General features: G+C 37.9%; 1 protein-coding gene across 4 annotated transcripts in view; it reads right to left on the bottom strand.

Moving 5' to 3' along the window:
- LOC150106874 (proton-coupled zinc antiporter SLC30A2-like) overlaps positions 1–20,500 on the bottom strand; it is a 185,963-nt gene that overhangs the window by 25,369 nt on the left and 140,094 nt on the right. For all 4 annotated transcript variants that reach the window (XM_090393362.1, XM_090393364.1, XM_090393365.1 and 1 more), the window contains exon 7: positions 17,201–17,387. In XM_090393362.1, the coding sequence (XP_090249488.1) occupies positions 17,201–17,387 (187 nt within the window). The remainder of the gene's footprint in view (positions 1–17,200; positions 17,388–20,500) is intronic.

Below are 20,500 nucleotides of genomic sequence, written 5' to 3'. Positions count from 1 at the left end.
CATTTGCATAAGGATAATGTCTGTTATGAATGTTTTAAGCAGCAGGCAAGAATAGTTACAACTGTTGTATGGAAAGCAAAGTGAGTATGAAAAGAAACTGGCTCTGTGTTCTAAAGACAACCCACAAGAATTCTATTGATATGCCGCAAGAAAAAGAAAGAATGAATCTGAAAGAATAACTCTTCTAAATATGGCGTGAGGGTTACAGATGCAGAAGAGGTTGTTCAGTTAATGAGTGCCCATTTCGATAAAAGCTATCAACCTGGTGAACGCAACATTGAGCTCACTGTTACCTTTTCACTAGATGAGGAAATGCAGGTGTGTGAGGCCGAGGTAGTAGAGCTGTTGCACAAATTGAATAAGAATTCCGCAATAGGGACTCATGGAATATCAGCACTGGTTCTAAAATAGCGTTCATCTCAACTGGCCATTCCTTTGACCAGGATGTTTAATACGAGTCTCAGAACAGGGAAGATTCCACAGGAATGGAAGGAATGTATGGTAATTCCATTGCATAAGGATGGTGCAAAGATCGATGTATCCAACTATCGACCAATGAGTATCTTGTATCTTAGGAGTGGTGGTGAAGATTTTGGAAAAATTGGTTAGGGCTCGCATTCAGAAATGGGTTGACAGTGAATCTCTACTTTACAATGAACTCCATGGGTTTACTAAGGGAAGGTCACGTTTCAGCAACTTGCTCACATTCTATAACAATGTTACCACTGAACTAGACAAGAGGAATGCATACAGGGGCACGCTGGCCATATGTGCAATGTGTGTGACACACACAGGTGCCAGGATAGTCAAGGTGCCAAAGAGGAGGAAATACTTAAAAAAAAACGTTTTTTTAAAGTGATTTTTTTTTATTGGAGGGTGGGGATAGGGACACGAACTAAAGTTTTGCACACAGGCACCGGCTATTGGTGCACCCCTGAATGGATACTATGATACTTTTGGATTTTGCTAAGGCTTTTGATAGAATACAGCAAGGAAGACTGTTGTATAAATTGGAGAAAATGGGTTTGGGTTATACAATATTAACATGGATAAGCAGATGGCTGACTGACATCAAAAAGTGGTATAAGGGGATCTGAGTGTGCAAGGTTTAAGGTAACAAGTGGTGGACCACAAGGATCAGTGCTTGGTCCACTGTTATTCAATCTGTACATTAATGATATTGGGAAGGATTTGACAAGCGACATACAGCTATTTGCTAATGATGCAAAGATAGGTAGGGTAATCAGGAATGCTGCTGATATGCATTCTTTGCAGAATGATTTGAATAGGCTGTAATTGTGGACATGGGAAAATGGGTGTCAGTAAATGTAAAGTCTCACTTCGACATAATTAGATATCCAACGTCATATTATTGGTGGGATTAGGCTAGAAGAACCTGATGAGGCTAGGGATCTTGGAGTGTTAATAGATAGGAAGTTGAAGTTCAGAGGCCATGTGGCAAAGATTGCAAATACAAAGATAATTGCAATGCTGAAACGAACATTCTCATGTAAAGATAAGGAATTTGTAGACTGCAGACACTAGCAAACAGGAGAAAGTGGGGTGATATGATTGAGACTTACAAACTTCTGAAAGAGTCATACAGGATTTCAATTGATGGAATTTTTCAATTTATTTGTGTAGAATGGAGAAAGGACAAGAGGGCATCCTTGGAAGCTGAGAATGAAGGCTGAGAAGAAGGATGTGAGGGCTAGATTTTTCTCTCAGAGGCTGGTGCATGGTTGGAATGGATTGCCTTTGGATGTTGGGAGTGCAAACAGTGTGTGTGTGTAGTATGTGGCCTCCCTCGATGAGTCTGACTCCATGGGGGTATCTCTCTTATTAATAATATCACCACTACCTTTGTGAAATGGAACAATTTTTCCCTTCCTTCCACTCCTCTGGGACTTGTGCTGTTGCAAGACTTGTTAAACAGGTAGGCCAAGACTGATGCTAACTTCTTGGAACATTCCCTTAAGACACATAGTGATATGTCATCATCTTACTGCCTTATTGATATCTAGCTTACTTAACTCTTCATACCTCTTGCTCACTCACCATTAAGTCTTCTCTGCTTTCATTCTCTACATGTGAGCTTCTGATTTCACACTGAGGATGAAACACCTTGATGAACTGCTCACTGAATACCATGACTATGTCCTCTGCAGCAGTTACCCATCTCGCACCTTACATCAATTAACATCATCTTACTATAATCATTGTTCTTTCTATTCGCCACATGTTGAAAAAACTTTCTGGCATTTTTTTTCCTTGGCCTGATTTGCTAATGAATGCTCATTCAGACTTTTGTTTGCCAGTCCCAAACAGCATTTAATTTCTTACCAATCATCTCATTATAGCTCCAAGCTATCTAAGCTTTTCATAATCACCAGCCTTGTAATTACACATATCCTTTCCTCACATAAGTCATCATATGGCTAACCACAACCCTGGTGATCACTTCATGATCATTCTCACAACTTGAGGAAAGTGCAAAACCCCACTCACAATTACATCTGCTGATGAAATGGATTAGGTCTAAAACTCTATCCTCACATGCTCTCCTTTACATGCCTGAGATAGTTATCTCTCAAGAACTTGAAATTCATTTTCCTTATTCCCAAAGGCTCTCTTCATTCCACTATACCACCATAATTAAAATCACCCATAATAATCACTCTTCCCTTGTTCACTAACCCAAAGTTTCTCATACATGTCTCATCACCACCCTCTACTTCACACCAGCTCAAAACTATTGCCACGATTTCCCTTTTTCATGTCTACCTTCTGTGTACAACTCCCCTGCTACCAGCAGCAGTATCCCCCCCCCCTCCCTCCCTTCTTGTTCTTTTTATTCTTGCAAAAAAACACTGTACTGTTTCATTCATTCCAACAATTTTGGGATGAATAAACAATTAGTGGAACAGTTTTATCTCCCTTATTTCTGATGCTCCTGGCATTTATAACCAGCCTTATCCAAGTTGCTTGCGATTTTCCCACCACACCTGCCCTTACCCAATCACCTATGTTACCCCCTTATCACATACCTGCTCAGTCTCAACTATACCACTCACATCTTGATCTATTCCATTTCTATGCTGATCATCCCCATACATATGATCCTTGATATATGAGGTTCATATACATATGAATCCCATACATAAGATTATACATTCACTACTACTTTCAATCAACATCTACTCTTCCTATGCCATGTCTCCCTTTCCAACCAGGTTCTCCACTCCCATTTTTCTCTTCCAATTCTGTTTTTGCTTCATCTCTCACATTCTATTGCAATGCACTTCTGTCTCTTCTGTACCACTCTCCTGATCTTTCACCTCACCTCTTACTTGTGATCTCTTGCTTGCATCACACTTCCATCTGCACTTCCATCTAACAACAGTTTCTCCAGTTCATTCACTCCAAAGCCATTCAAATGCAATCAGTCACATCTGTATAATTATATTCTTCCCTCAAATACATGCCATACATCCACAAACTTCACTCCCTTCTCACATAACTCTGCCAGCATACCATTCATGATTCTGGCTCAACTTATCATTGTCATACCTTGGCATGTACAGACAACTTTTCCCACTATACTGTTATCTTTCACTCTCCTTCATAACCTCCTGATATTCATCATTATATTTTCCTATGCCCACTTAAGTCATTTGTCTCCACAACTACCACTAATTCTCTTGCTCATTTTCTCATGTCCAAAGCATGAATTATCTTGCTCATTCTCTCTCCTGAATAATAGACCTCATGGACTCTCTCACTAACCCGGTGTTAGTAAGGTGGGGAGTGTCACAGTTATTTCTTTCTATATCTTTGGGGTCCGTGACACCCCACCTTATTAACGCCGAGTTAACCAATACTCTTAACAATGGAATCTCCATACACTGCTATTCTCAAATCATTTACTTTTTTTTTCTTTCATTCTATTCTTTTGCATTCTCTCATTTGTTTCCACTAAATGTATATTATCACTCTGCATAGTCCTGATTTCATTTTGAATAACTTTCTTCGAATCTTTCACTCAGGTAAAATTTCACTCTGTTGCTCCTGTAGTCTCATTACATCTCATTCCGCCGCACTTCTGTTTCTTCATTCATACTTCCTTTTGCTCCCATATCACTTCATTCTTGTGTTCTTTCACTCCCTCAGTCTCACTAGCCTTCATTCTGTTTCTTTCATTTACACTAACTTTCAATCCTTCAGTCTGTTTTGCACGTTAACTCTTAGTCTAACTAAATATTGCACTTTCTACAAATCCATACCTTCTCCGATCTCCTGTTCATTCTCTCCACAAACACATCTTTCACATTTCACCATTCATACATGATGCACTCACAACATCGAATCATCTAACGGAATTTGATCTTTGCACTGCTCAATGAGTTGATCTAGTGCTGCCATTGTGTTCCATTCAAGGCAAGATCCAAAAATTCAATAAAAAAAGTCAATAACAAATCCACAAAGCCAATAATCATGCAGACACACCAAGTGATCAAAAATAAGCAATAGTAAACTAAAACGCAAGCAATATTACACTTATCTTTTCCAGAGCTCTTTACCAATGGTAAGCATGTCACGGCTTTCTAGCAGCCAATTTTCACAATATCGTACAGTTGGGTACAATATTGCTTATATCTATAGTTATACTCAACATTACATAATCATAATTTTTATCCGTTTTTCAACTTTTTTCCACTACTCTTTATTCAGTATCTTAGTATTCAGTCAGTATCGAACAGTTAAAAAAGCCTTATAAAGAAGCACTGCGATTTCCTCATTCTTACATGAGAGTGTCTTTCTCAGCATCGCTTCATTGCCTGCAAAGACGATCAGAATAATGAGGAAAGTGGTATCCTCACTTAAATTTTTTTTTTTATTCACCATTACTCCAAGATCCCTAGCTTTAATGGACCAAGATTTCACCAACATTGCATGTCCTCCAATGTGGCAGGTTATACACCGGAAATAAGATTATTATTCTGGACTTCCATGGAGTCATAAGACTCATTGCAGAAGGCCTACCTTGGCAACACAAAGTCTATCATACTACTCCTTAAACCCATTCACCATTTGCACATTTACCATTATCAGGCAATGAATTCCATGGTCCAACCACCCTCCAAGCAAAAAAAAAGCCACTTCTCACCCTCCTACAACTTCCAAGGATGGTCTCTGATCCTTGGAAGTTGAAAAGTCATGAAAAATCTCCCATGTGTCAAACTTAAATACCTCAGTTTAAGTGTCTCATCCATATTACTCCATCTTCTATCCATCAAACTCTGTAGTTGGCATGCCCTCAGTCTATCTTCATATCTGACATTGTAGAGTCCTGATATCATTTTCCTTATCTGCCTGTGTACCCTATCCAAGGTTGACTTATCTTCTTTAAATCCTGGTGACCACATCTGGGATATATTATTATCAACAGATCTCCATGGAATCTAGAGATTATATGCATGTATACAAAGTCATTAAGCATCTAATCACTTATTCAAGGGAACTCTCCTGCGATTTTTCATCAAACCAGATTTCATGTGGGAGAGGCAGCAAAGACTTTTTAAAGCTTCAGAAAGAGGTGATGCGAAATGTCAAATCAGCCAATTTTAACCTCATAATGGCAGGCTTTAGCTTGATTATCCCACTCACATAAAAATTATGCAAGCATCTCTGGAATCTGTAAATTCATTGAGGGAGGCCGTTAACATTTCACCAAAACTTAACCAACATTCACATAATACTTGTCATACTTAGTTTTGAACCCATTCACTGACAAAGCATGCTTAATTGACTCTGGCAACCCATTTCACTCTCCAAACAAAAAAGCATTTCATGAAATTAACTGCATGTCCATTAAAACTGCCATCACTCTGAGGTCATTGAATCCATATTCCTGTGGAATTTCTTCATATGGCCAGAAGTATTAATGACAGTATTAATTCTAGATTTTTATGATTTAGTGTTATATATTTCTTCCACGTAAAATTTTGCATTAAATATTTTATTGTATTAAATTCATTCTTGCCATTTAATGTTTCCAGTTTATACAATATTCAACCTTTTGTACATAACTTGGTTCTTCCCTTTCTGCATTAAAATCAATCATACTATTTTTCAGACCATCATAAATTTCAGTGCTAATAAATGGGATTGCAAGTTGTCTGTGTATTTAGCACCCATATAAAATTGATGATTTATCTATTTTATTGTGCTTTTTCTTCAGAAAAACTTTTTTTTTTTTACAGTATATTAGAGTAGATATTTTTTAAGTAGTGTCATTAAATGTAGCTGTAAAATGGCACCAAAAATGCAGAAGACATAGAACATTAGCTAACAAGAACAACAAAGTAGTGAACAAGGTTTTCTCCACTAAAGCCAACAGTGAAGAAAATATTAAAAATAATTTAATCCGAAATTGTTATGCACAACAGCAAATTATTAGATACATAGGGAATTACAGAAAGTTGAGTGGCATTTAGAGGAACACAAGGAGAATAAAAAAAAATTCAGCAGCAAAATGGAAAATAAAGCCGAGAATAATGAAAATAGAGTAAGTAGAGTTGATTGTAAAAAGAAGTATCTTATTTGGTATCGCGACTATCATAAACGGTGGGTGTGAATCTGCCAGATTTAAGTGACCAGTGGTTGTTCCTTAGGTCATTGTTGTTCAATCTATACATTGATAACATTAGGAAGGGTCTTAAAGGATATGTGCAATTGTTTGCTGATGATGCAAAGATAGGTAGTGCAATCAGAGATGCTACTGATATCCAGCACTTAAATAATGATATGAATATGCTGGAAATTTCGCAATGAAAATGGTGATTAGTTTAGTGTTAGTAAGTGTAAAGTTATGCACTTTGGCATGATGAGAACTCCAATAGAATATTACATTAGCAGAATTATGCTATAAGAAACTGAGGCTAGGGATCTTTACATTATTATTTATTTATTATTTATTATCATTAAGAGAGACCTCCAGGGAGTCAGACTCATCAAGGAAGGTCACATACTACACACACACACCAGCTATCATACTTATTGGCAGGAGTTCATGAAAATGAAAAATGACCATCTTCTGCATGAGGAATTGGAAGTGCTCAGTAAAGAGATACTGGAAGTTAAAACTGAGTTTAATGTGTTAAACAGAGAAATTAGGACTATAGAAATTACTTTAGCTGAGGTAACTAGAACAGGATTACATATGGGTGAGTCTTTGGTGAATGATGAAGTAATAAATAGTATGGGAGTGATTGAGAGTCAACAAAATAAAACTACAAGAGGTCTAGAAGAAACGAGATGTCATGAGAGTGGGGGGGGGTAAGTAAAAGAGCAATGAGTAATGAAACTGGGAGAGTTGTGCTGAATAGCATAGAAAATGAGTCCATGAATGATGATTGTGTGGACTTGAATGAAGTTAAGAGTGGAAAGATATATGGCGATTCTATGATTAAGGGTATGGAGAGTGGTATGTCTGAGGAGTGCTTGGCTGGGTGGGACAATAGAAAGAGTGGCTTTAGCAATAAAGAGAGGGCATGATGCAGACAAGATGATAGTTATGGTGGGCACAAAAGACCTGAGTGGTGGTATAAATTGGGTAACAAAAGATTTAAGAACATTGTTAGATATTCTGAAGAGAAAAAGTGTCAATGGGAGGATAGTGTGCTGCCTTGTTTTGACAATTACGAGTTAAGTAGACGAGCAATGATAATGAATGATATGATTGCAAGAATGTGCCAAAAAAAGAGGTCTGGAATTTGTTGATGTCTGGAGTATGTGTTTGAAGGAAAAAGAAAGTTGTATGCTAGAGAGAGATGGGCTGCATCTGAACATGGAAGGATATAAGTGATTGAAGAAGTTACTGTTTTTTTTCTGAACAAGTTGAAGTAATTGGGCAAGGAAACTAATATTGAAAAGGTTGAGTGTAAGAGCAAGAAACTTTAGCAGTGATTTAGCTATGTTGCCAGTAGGAGGAGAAATGACCGTGGAAGAATGATATTGTGGGATAAAAATGAGAACAGAGTAACTGATGCAGAAGACATAGTGGAATTGTTCAATGAACACTTTATTGGAGTATTTCATCCTAGAGGAGTCAGTTTTAATGCTAGAGGGATAGGGCTTGTTCGAGGTTAAGAGGTACAGGAGGAGAGTGTTTCAGATACTGAGTACTCTGGATGTCAGTAAAGCTTTGGGACTGGATGGTATTTCACTACGAGTTTTGAGAGAATGTGCTAGGGAACTGACAGTGCCTTTAACCTGGCTTTTCAATGAAAGTCTGGCTTTGGCAAAGGTGTTAAGGAAGGAAGTTAAGATAATGCCATTGCATAAGGGTGGTAACAGACTGGAAGTGTCTAATTATAGGCCAGTCTGTGTATCATCAGTAGTTGTTAAGATCTTGGAGCAAGTAGTCAGAGACCATATACAGCACTGGGCAGATGAGGGTAATGGTATCTGTGAGAGTCAACATGGATTTGTGAAAGGGTGCTCTTGTTTTAGCAATATGCTAGCCTTTTATAATAAAGTTACAAGAACATTAGATGAGGGAAAGGCATATACTACAATTTTCTTAGACTTAACAAAGGCATTTGACAGGGTGCCACATGATAAGCTCATATTTAAGTTGCAGCACATGGGTCTGGATGTCAGACTGGTCAACAGGATTCAGGATTGGCTGTCTGCATAGGTATCAGAGAGTTGTGTATGATGGGGCAGTTTCAAGGAACCAGATGGTTACAAGTGGTTCCCACAGGGCTCAGTACTGGGACCTATATTGTTTAACCTTTATATCAATAACATTGTCAGTGGATTGCAAGGGGATATTCAGTTGTTTGCAGATGACGCGAAGCTGGGAAGGATTATTAGTAATAGTGCAGATGCGGTAGCCCTGCAAGAGGATTTGAATAAGCTACATAGATGGGCAAATGAATGGGGATTTCAGTTTAATGCAGCAAAATGTAAGGTCTTGAGGTTTGGGAAACATCGATGGGATGCTGCATACTCTATGAAAGGGGTTATACTAGAGGAAGTGGGAGACAAGAGAGATCTGGTGTTGATGATTGATAGAAACCTGAAGTTTAGGGGACATGTTGCAAAGGTGGTGAAGGTAACACAGATGATTGCTGCAATTATGAGAAGGACACTGACCTGCAGAGATAAGAGGGTTATCATTCCGTTGTATAAGTCTCTGATCAGACCACACTTGAACTATTGTTCTCAGATTTGGTCCCCAGGATTTGAAAGGGATAAATTAACTGTGGAAAAGGTACAAAGATGGTTTCAGGACTGTACAATTTTTGTTATGAGGATCAGCTGAGGGAATGTGAACTGCAGCGTTTGGTGGATAGAAGAAGGAGAGGTGATATGATTGAGACTTTTAAACTGTTGAGAGGTGGTTACAGGGTTGACACTGGGGAGTTCTTTCGCTTGGTTGAATAGGGAGAAAGAGTGATGACAAGAGGCCATCCCTGGAAGTTACGAAAGGAAACTGTGAGAAAGGGTGAGGAGTGGTTTCTTTGCATGGAGGGTGGTTGAACCATGGAATGCATTGCCTGATGGAGTGGTGAGAGCGAGAACGGTCAATGAGTTTAAGGAGTGGTATGATAGACTGTTTCTTAGGGATGGGGGACCTCCTCTCGATGAGTCTTGACAGACTATGTTCTTAGGAAGGATCTCCCACGATGAGTCTTTTGACTCCATGGAGGCCTGAATAATAATAATAATAATAATAATAATAAAAGAAGAGAGGGGATAAAAATCGGCATGGGACTACTGAAATTAGTGACATGTATATCAATTCTAAAGTCAGTACAAGAACTAGAGGGAATCTGCAATTTTTGTATACCAATGCAAGAAGCATTCGAAATAAGAGAGAATTTTTAGCGTTAGTCAGTGCAATCTCACCAAAAGATGTACGCATTAGCAAAACTTGATATGGTCACTGGAATTGAATGTGATGGGTACAGTATTTTCAGGGAGGATAGAGAAGATAGAACAGGGGGAAGAGTACTGTTTATGATAGCTGATGTGTTGCAGCCAAAGAAAGTAGTATATCAAGATGATAAACATGTGAATGAGAGTTCAGTTGAGGCAGTCTGGTGTGAAATAGTGACCAATGAAACGAAATATACAGTTGAATGCTTCTATAGGCCAGGGGGAGATATTGAATTCATGCATCAGCATATTAGTGCAGGGTTAGTGATTGTTATGTAGGATTTTAATTATGGTGATATCAATTGGAAGGCAGGAAATATCACATGGCAAAAATGAAATAGAATTCATACATCTTCTATGAGATAATTACTTGAAACAGCATATAACTGAAGGGACACATGGTGAGAAAGTGTTGGACCTGGTTATTGGTTCAGTGGATATATGGATAAGTAAGGTGTCTTCGTTACCTCCAATTGGTGAAAGTGGTATTGATATGGGAGGTCAATACCACGTAATATCGATCATGTGGTACTGACTTGGTAGGTTGCAAAATCTGTGGATTTTTCTGTTAAGAAGGGGTATATACAGAACTACAGGTTAGGCAATTATAACAAGCTTCGAGTGAGCTTGCAGCAGTCCCATGGCAGAACATATTGCAGGGGAAAGATGTCAGCAGTGCATGGGATAAAATCAGCAGGTATCTGAGGAAAGTAATATCAGATTGTGTTCCCATGGTCAGGAAGACAAACAAAGTAGGCGTTTAGATGGATGAGCATTAGTATCAAGCTTGATTAGAAAAAAAAGAAAATGTTATGGAGAATTTAAAAGAGAAAGGTGATCAGTACACACACATGAGCAGTACAAGGCTCCAGCTTGGAAGGTTACCAGCATAGTAAGAAAATCTAAATCAGATTATGAGAAGACCTTAGCCAACAAGATCAAGGGTAATCCCAAAGAGTTCTTCTGCTATGTGGCAAGTAAAAGGAAGAATGACTTCTGAAGGATAACTTTAGTGAGTGCTGATGGTACTGAGGTGACAAAATCAGATGTAATAGTCAAGTTACTGAGTGATCACTTTTCAAAAGTCTATCACCCAAGTGAGGATATCTCTATACTTGTAGCAATAACTAATGCGAGAATTGAAGTTAAGAAATCAGAGGTATTTAATATACTGCAAAATTTAAATGCAAACACTGCTGTAGGTTTAGATGGAATATCAGCTCGGGTATTATGTGAATGTGTAAAGGAATTGTTAACCCCTCTTACTTGGATATTTAACTTAAGTTTGAACCCTGGTATGGTCCCTAGGGAGTGGAAGTGAGGCAAAGTGGTTCCTTTGCATAAGGGTGGCTCTAAAACTGCCGTAGTTAATTACAGACCAATCACCATCTCAGGAGTAGTGGTAAAAGTATTGGAAAAGTTGGTTAAAGACAAAATTCAAGAATGTGTGAATAAAGATATGATACTCTATAGAGGCCAACATGGTTTTGTTAAAGGTAGATCCTGCCTTAGTAATCTATTAACTTTTCATAAAAGGATGACATCTGAGTTGGACAAAGGAACTGGCTACACAGTAGTACTTCTGGATTTTGCTAAGGCTTTTGAAAGGATACCCCATGGAACACTGTTACGCTAATTGGAGCAGATGGGAATGGATACTAAATTGGTGATATGGATAGGAGAATGGCCAGAGAGATACCAGAAGGTGGTGTATGGAGGAGCCGAGTCCAGAATGAGGCATGTGACCAGTGGTGTGCCTCAGGGCTCTGTGCTTGGGAAAGTTTTGTTTAATTTGTATATAAATGATATAGGAATTGGTTTAAAGGGAGATATATAGTTGTTTGCTGATGATGCAAAGTTGGGTAGCACAATAAAAAAATCAAGCTGATATTGAAAGTTTGCAGGATGATTTGAATAAGCTGGTAGAATGGGCAAAAGGTAATGGATGTCAGTTCAATGTGGAAGCGTAAAGTCATTCATTTTGGGATGAAAAGATTACCAGCTGTGTACTACATTGATGAGTCTAGGTACTTGGGGGTGTTGGTAAATAGGGAAATGAAGTTCAGGGAATACATTTCTACGGTGTCCAAGATTGCACATAGAATTACTTGGTTGTTGAGGAAGACACACTGACATCCAGAGATAAAGAGATTATTATTCCTCTTTATAAGGCGTTGATATTTCCAAATTTAGATTACTGTGCTCAAGTCTGGATTCCCTGGAGATGAGGAGGCTGTGGAGAGGGTTCAGAGAAGAGTGACTAAGTTGGTGAGTGATGTAAAAAATGCTCCCTACATTGATAGATTGTGAATTGCAGAGGTTAGTAGATAGGCAGAGAAGAGGGGATATAATAGAAACATTTAAATTACTGAAAGGTTTTTATAGGATTGATGCAGGGGAAATGTTTCGGCTGTGTGATAGTAATGGAAGAACAAGAGGACATCCCTGGAAATTAAAGAATGTGGTTAACATGGGTGTGAGAACAAGGTTTTTTGCCTGGAGGGTGGTGAATGAGTGGAATTCATTGCCTGATTTAGTTGTGACATCTTCATCTGTAAATGAATTCAAGAAGAGATATGAGAGATATTGTTTTGCTAGTTTGGGTTTCTCGCGATGAGTCTGACTCCATGGAGATACCCGTAATAATAATAATAATTCTTGAATTCATTCACGCTGCTTGCACTCGCAACATCCAATGGCAATCCATTCCAATCACACGCCACCCTCTGAGAGAAAAATCTAGCCCTCACACCCTTCTTGGCAGCCTTCATTCTCAGCTTCCAAGGATGCCCTCTCGTCCTTTCCCCACTTTCTATAAATTCAAAAATTTCATCAATTGAAATCCTGTATGATCCTTTCGGAAGTTTGTAAGTCTCAATCATATTACCCCTCTTTCTACTGTTTGCAGTCTACAAATTCTCAATCTGTGTTCATAATCTGTTTTCCACAATCCTGATATCATTTTTAACACTCTCCTTTGTATTCTCTCTAATATATCAGAATCACAATAGAAACCAGGAGACCAGACCTGCACACAATAGTCCAAGTGAGGTCTTATCAAGGCCTTGTCAAGAGGCAAAATAACATCCTTATCTTTACATGTGAACGTTCATTTCAGCATTGCAATTATCTTTTGAGTTGTATTTGCAATCTTTGCCATATGGCCCCTAAACTTCAACTTCTTATTTATTAATACTCCAAGATCCCTAGCCTCATCAGTTTCTTCTAGCCTAATCTCGCCAATATAATATGACATTGGATATCTAATCATGCCGAGATGAATGACTTTACATTTACTGACACCCATTTTCCCATGTCCACAATTCCAGCCTATTCAAATCATTCTGCAAAGACTATATATCAGCAGCATTCCTGATTGCCCTACCTATCTTTGCATCATCAGCAAATAACTGTATGTTGCTTGTCAAATTCTTCCCAATATCATTAATGTACAGATTGCATAATAGTGGACCAAGCACTGATCCTAATGGTACACCACTTGTTACCTTAAACTTATTCTGGATAGGAATTTGAAACTCAAAGGTCACATAGCAAAAATTACAAATACAACTCAGAGGATAATTGTGATGTTGAAGCGAACCTTAACATGTATAAGGAAGTCATTTTGCCTCTTTGCAATGGATTGATAACAGACTGTGAATATGTGGACTAAAGACTAGTTAACAGAAGAAAGGAGCGATATGATAGATATCTACAAACTTCTGAATGGGTGTTATAGGAAGAAGAAACTTGGTGTATGAGGAGAAGGTATTAGCACTGTTTCACAAACTGAATAAGAATTCAGCAATAGGGACTGATGGGATATCAGCATGGATGCTAGACGTGTTCAGCTGAACTGGCTATCCTTTAACAGACCATATAATGAGTCTCAGAACAGGGAAGATTCCCCTGGAGTTGAAAAAATGTATGGTAGTCCCATTGCAAAAAGGTTGTGCAAACTGATATATCCAACTATCGACCAATCAGTATTTCAGGAGTGGTGGTGAAGATTTTAGAAAAGTTAGTTAGGGCTCGCATTCAAAAATGGATTGAAAGAGAATCTTTACAACAAACAGCATGAATTTACTAAGAGAAAGTCAGTCATGTTTTAGAAACTTGCTCACATTCTATAATAATGTTACCACTGAGACAAGGGGGAATGGCTACTTCATGATATGTTTCGATTTTGCTAAGGCTTTTGACAGAATACAGCATGGAAGACAGTTGCATAAATTAGAGAATATGGGATTGGATTATAAACTATTGGCATGGATAAGAGGATGGCTGACTGACATATCAAAAAAGTCATAGGAGGGAGGTGTGAATCTGCAAGATTCAAGGTAACCAGTGTTGTGCATCACAGATCAGTCCTTAGTTCATTGTTATTCAATCTGTACATTAATGATTGGGAAGGATTTAATATGCGATGTACAGCTATTTGCTGATGATGCAAAGATAGGTAGGATAATCAAAGAATATGCAGCACTTGCAGAATGATTTGAACAGACTGGAATTGTGAACATGTGAAAATGACTATTGGCTTAATGCTAATAAATGTAAGATCTTGCACTTTGATGTGATTAGATATTCAGTCGTATATTATATTGGTGGGATTATACTAGAAGAAATTGATCAGGCTAGGAATCTTGGAGTTTTAGTATACAGTTAAAGGAAGTTAAAGTTCAAGGGTCATATAGCAAAGACTAAATAATTGCAATGCTGAAATGATCCTCAACATGTAAAGATAAGTCATTTTGCCTCTTTACAAGGCTTTGATAAGCCCTCACACTTTGACTATTGCACATAGGTCTGGTCTCCTAGTTTCCATGGTGATTCTGACACAGCAAAGAGAATGCAAAGGAGAGTGTCAAAAATTATATCAGGATTGTGGAATACTGATTATGAAATAGACTGAGAATTTGTAGGTTGCAGATGCTAGCAAATATTATTATTATTATTATTAAACAAGACCTCATGGAGTCAAAGACTCATCTAGGAGGTCCTTTTATCTCACACACATCTCATCATACCAGGTCTTAAACACATTCAAACTCCTTGCAGACACCACACTCTCAGGCAAGGCATTCCAATCATTCACAACTCTGCACGAAAAAAACCTGCCTCTCACTCCCCTACTCACACCCTCTTTATACAGTTTCCAGGTATAACCTCTGGTTCTCCCCTGATCTCCCACTATTCTCTGTAGAACTTCTCCACCATTGATCCTATAACAACCCCTTACCAACTTGTAGGTCTCTATCATATCTCCCCTCTTCCTTCTCTTCACTAGACTCTGCAAATTACATCTTTTCAATCTTTCCTCATACTCAACATTCCAGAGGTCAGAAACTACCTTAGTCAGTCGCCTTTGGACCCTTTCCAACATCTCTTCAACAATCTACTTACTTATTACAATAAAGTGACTTTCCTTTTCCTGGATATTGCACCCCCATACACAACTTGTTGATACCTATCAGATAGCCAGTCTCCAATCAAATGCACTAATCTAATATCCAACCCCATCTGCTCTAGTTTGACTGTCAACTTATCATGAGGTACTCTATCAAAAGCTTTTGCAAAATCCAAGTATATTACTGTGTATCCTTCTCCTCTGTCCAAGGAAGCAGTCACTTTATTGTAATAAGTAAGTAGATTACTAAAACACGACCTCCCTTTAGCAAATCCATGCTGTCCATCAAAGATTATACCATTGTTGTCAACCCAACTCTGGATCCTAGTTCTCACAAGCTTCTCCAACAACTTAACCACAACACCTGACAGATAGGCCTATAGTTTGATGCTTGAGTTCGATCACCTCCTTTATGAAGTGGCACAATCTTGCCCTCCTTCCACTCTTTAGGGACTTGACCAAGTGCAAGACTCATATTAAAAAAATATGTCAAGGCAGGTGTCAACTCTCTGACACATTCCTTCAGAATACGCGGCGATATATTATCAAGTCCCACAGCCTTATTTACATCTAGTTTACTCAACTCCCCAAACACCTCTTGCTCACTTACAGTCAGTCTCTCCTCCCCATCATCAACTGCTCTTAATCTCTCCATGAAGTCACATTCACAAGATTGAAAGATCTTTATGAACTGCTCATTAAGTATCTCCACCACACATTCTGCAACAGCTGTCTTTATGCCATTTCCTCCAATCAATGTCATCCTTCCATAATCATTCTTTCTTTTGCTGGCTACATATCGAAAGAACTCCCTAGGATTCTTTTTGGCTTCATTAGCTAACTGCTGTTCATACCTCTCTTTAGCTACTCTCACCAACCAAGTCACTCTCCTTGCCTGGTCTTTGTAGAACTCATGAAATTGGTTACTTCCACTTCTCTTATGCTGCCTCCACAATGCCGTTTTTCTCTGTATTGCATGCTTAATCTCTTTATTCATCCATCTCACACCTAGGAGAAAGAGGGGGGGGTGATATGATTAAGACTTATAAACTTCTGAACATGTTATACAGAATTTCAGTAGATGAAATTTTTCCTTTTATGAATGGTGGGGAAAGACACAAGGGCATCCTTAAAAGTTGAGAATGAATGCTGTCAAGAAGGGGCAAGGGCTAGGTTTTTCTCTCAGTGGTGTGTGTGTGATTGGAAAGGATTGCCATTGGATGTGTGTACAAGTAACGTGAATGAATTCAAGAACAGCTATGACAGCTGGTGTGAATAGTATGGCTTCCCTCAATGAGTTCCTGACTCCCTAGAGGTCTTGCTTAATAATAAAAAAAATTCTTAAAATAAATTTTGGTGTTTCTACAAATGGCAATCATTATCCTTTCAAGAATGGATCTGTATTCTTTCTTAAACAAATTTTAATCAGTAATTTTAACTTATGTAGACTGGTTGCAACTTCAACTGCAGCACTAACTGCTACTACATATTAACTGAAATAATGGCGGATTTAAGAGCTGCAAGTGAAAATTAAATCTACATGTTTCAGATTAAATATACTTCTTTGAGGATGGTGAATAGAAGCAGCAAGTGCCATCTTACCAACCTATACAGAAGCCCAATGTAATCCTTACATATTATCATTGCAAAAATGAAAGCTTGACCATTTTAATGCAACATTTAAGCCAAATAAGGAAAATAAAAATCACATCAAGCATTCTATTTGTTGAGTACTACTTGCTACCATTATTATAATTATATGCAGCATGGAAGAAAATCAATTATGTCTGGTTTAAAATTTACATATTTATAAATATATTTACATTACTTTATCATGCATACCTTGAAATAAATGATAAGTGCAGCAACAAGCACTCCTAGACTCTGAATAAAATCTCCAACAACATGGATAAAAGCTGCTCGCACATTTAGATTTTTGGTACCTTTAACATTATGATCATGCCCATGATCTTCATGACTGTGGGAATGACCATGAGGTACCCCACCTGCTTGAAGTGATATACCCATTCTGAAAAATAAAACATACTGCACACTTCACAGTATAATCAACCTATAAAGCAATTAATGTGCATTTGATAATGGCAAAAACTATAAACTCAAGAAATAATTCAATATACGAGATAATTAGAAATTTAACTAACCGAGCACGGAACAAAATGAGAAATCACAAGAAACTTTCCATGCTCCTGGCACAGGACTGGAATTATGATTTATGCTTCCAAGGAGTCACAAGGCTCACTGTGGGAGTTCCGCCCTAGAAAGCACAGTCTATCATAACTCTCCTTGAACCCACTGATCATTCATGCTCTCTGCTATCAGACGATGCACACAATGCCCCTTGTCCTCGCTCCTTACCCCCCCCCCCCGTTCCACCAAACAAAAGTACTTACTCCCCAGTGTCAACCCTGTAACTACCTCTCAATAGTTACAAAGTCTATTGAGAGGTAGTTACAGCTTATCCTCATAACTAACATTGCACAGTCCTGATATCATTTGTTATCTGCCTCTGCACTCTTTCCACAGTTAATTTATCTCCTTCCAAATCCTGGGGACCAAATTTGAGCACAATAGTCTAGGTATGGTCTAATCAGGGCTTTATACGATAGAATAACAACTTATCTCTGCAGGTCAGCATCCTTCTCAGTATTGCAGCAATCCTCTGGGTTACCTTCACCACCTTTGTAATATGTTCCCTGAATTTCAGGTTTATATCAATCATCACCCCCAGATCCCTTGCCTCCCCCACTTTCTCCAACAGAGTATGCAGCCTCTTATCAATGTATCCCAAACTTCAAGACTTTATATTTAGCTGAATTAAACTAATATTCCCATTCATTTGCCCATCTGTCCAGTTTTATCAAATCCTCTTGCAAGGCTACCACATCTGCACTATTAATCATCCTTGTGAGCTTCACATCATCTGCAAACAACTGAATATTCCTCCTGAATGCAGAGGAAATGAGTTATAGCAAGTTCTAAAAGTGAGCTATGACTGCCGGTGAAAATGAGTGAAATGAGGACTTAAATTACATACACTATTTTTTTTTTTATACTAAGCAGAAAGTACACAGATACATCAAACCATACTTGGATTGAGAAGATGGAATATGTACAGGAATTAGACTTGAATAAAAGGAGGATGCACTTCAAAGGAAAGGAATATAAAGAATATTTTAGGGAGAAAAGAACAGGACAAGAATCACTGATTACTATTGTTGGTAGAAAAATTTCTACCAACAAGAGCAGAAGTTCAGTAAAAAGGAAAGAATAGGGTTATGGTAGGCAGTAAGTGAGACAAATCAGCAGACAAGATAAGAGGATACAATTCTTTTGCAGACAAGATAGTCAGCTGTAGCTAAAAGCCTTGAGATACAAAGGAAGATCTAGATGGCATGCACTGGCAAATTATCTCAATGGCCAGAGGATTAAATATTATGAAGCACTAATGAACTATAGGGACAGAAAGAGAAAAGGAAATTGAATTTTGTTCAGAAACAGAAGACAATTATCTGTTTCATGTGTGAGGAGTAAAAAAGGCATGTGATGGAGAAGATCAAGGGTTAGAGTGATGGAATTGGTGACAGAGGATTTGTCCATAACCAAGGCAGCCATTTTTCTCTTTGACTAGTGAGAGAACTGAAAGATAATGAGCAATTCTAAATACAGGTGAAATGAAATCAAATAAGGAAATCAGCCAAGTAGGCAAAAGAAATACCAAAGAATTATTTTGCTATGTGGTGAGCAAAAGGAAGTATGACTATTTATTTCAATAACATTAATGAATGTGAAAGGTAGAAAGTAATAAAAGCAAAAGAAACAAACACTTGAATTACTCAGTGATCCTTTGTAAGAGCTGTTTCATAACTTGTCTAGCATGAAAACGTGATCCAACATAACCGAAGTTTTAGAGGGATATCGTTATTAGAAAGTGAAACAACTAGCAATAACAGGGTTCCAAGAAAATGGAAAGAGCAAAATAGTTTGTTTACATAAAGATGGCTCTAAGATAGGTACAAAATTATAGACAGATCAGTATCTCAGGAGCAGTGTCAAATTACTGACAAAGTTAGTTAAGGCCAAAATTCAGAAAGGGAACAGATAAAATATACTCTGTGGATGGATTTGTAGAGGATAGGTCTTGCTTTGGTAATTTATCCACTTTATTAAGTGACAGCTGAGTCAGGTATAGGAAACCATCACACACCATGGTACTGCTTGACTTTTCAAAAAGTTATGACAATGCTTGAAACAGTACATGAAAATTATGTAAATTGGAACAAAAAAAAATATGACAGGATGAAGCTGATGAGACATAAGTAGCAGCTAATAAGTGTAAGTGCAGAAGACAGGCAACTAGTGATGTGCTATGGCTCTATTTTTTGACAGCTGCTATTTAACTTATACAGTCTACTCATTATAGCAAACACCAGTAAACAAATTCTCTCCCTATACACATTTTGATTAGGACTGAAAGGTCCTAACCAAAGCCTCAGAGATAAATGCTATAATGAAAGCGATTCACTATAGCAAGAGTTGATACATTAATGTTATCGCAATGATTTGAGAGAGAACATTCAATTTTCAAGAAAATTCAATAGAGAGCCTACATAATGATTTAAACATTTCTGGCTAAGGAAAAATGAGGAAAATTTCAGTAAGTGAGTGAATAAACAGTTCTGACTTTGGAGCATCCAGTCATGGGCTGCAAGTTGATATGTTGAACTACAAAATAGGGATAACAAACTTAGAAACAACTTGCTGTCAAATATTGCAAGGTAAAATCTGAAGGAGTATCAGACTTCTTCCAAATAAACTGAGCGACTGTTTTTCTAATGAAAATCATGTAGTAGATTATATAAATTAAGTGGATATTAAATCCAACATCATTTCAAAGCCGAATACAGAAACTATAAAAGTTTCGTGCAAACATTGAGCAGAGAGCTTACGGGAATACACCACTGCCATACTATGAGTTGCCCTAGCCGAACCTAATAGGAAAAGCACGAATGCTAAAAGTGCCCATATATATTGCCTTCTATTGGTCCATTTTGATAGGTTTCACTTACCTTACTTATCCTCTTCACTCCCTGCAGAGCATAGGGCCTCAATAGGTTTCACTAG

Source organism: Typopeltis vanoorti, chromosome 5 (genome assembly GCF_054136105.1).
Source record: "Typopeltis vanoorti isolate ZY-2024b chromosome 5, IOZ_Tvanoo_1.0, whole genome shotgun sequence".
Classification (NCBI taxonomy): Eukaryota; Metazoa; Arthropoda; class Arachnida; order Uropygi; family Thelyphonidae; genus Typopeltis; species Typopeltis vanoorti.
The sequence above is the reverse complement of the archived record's forward strand: the minus strand, read 5'-3'. Positions and strand labels throughout refer to the sequence as shown.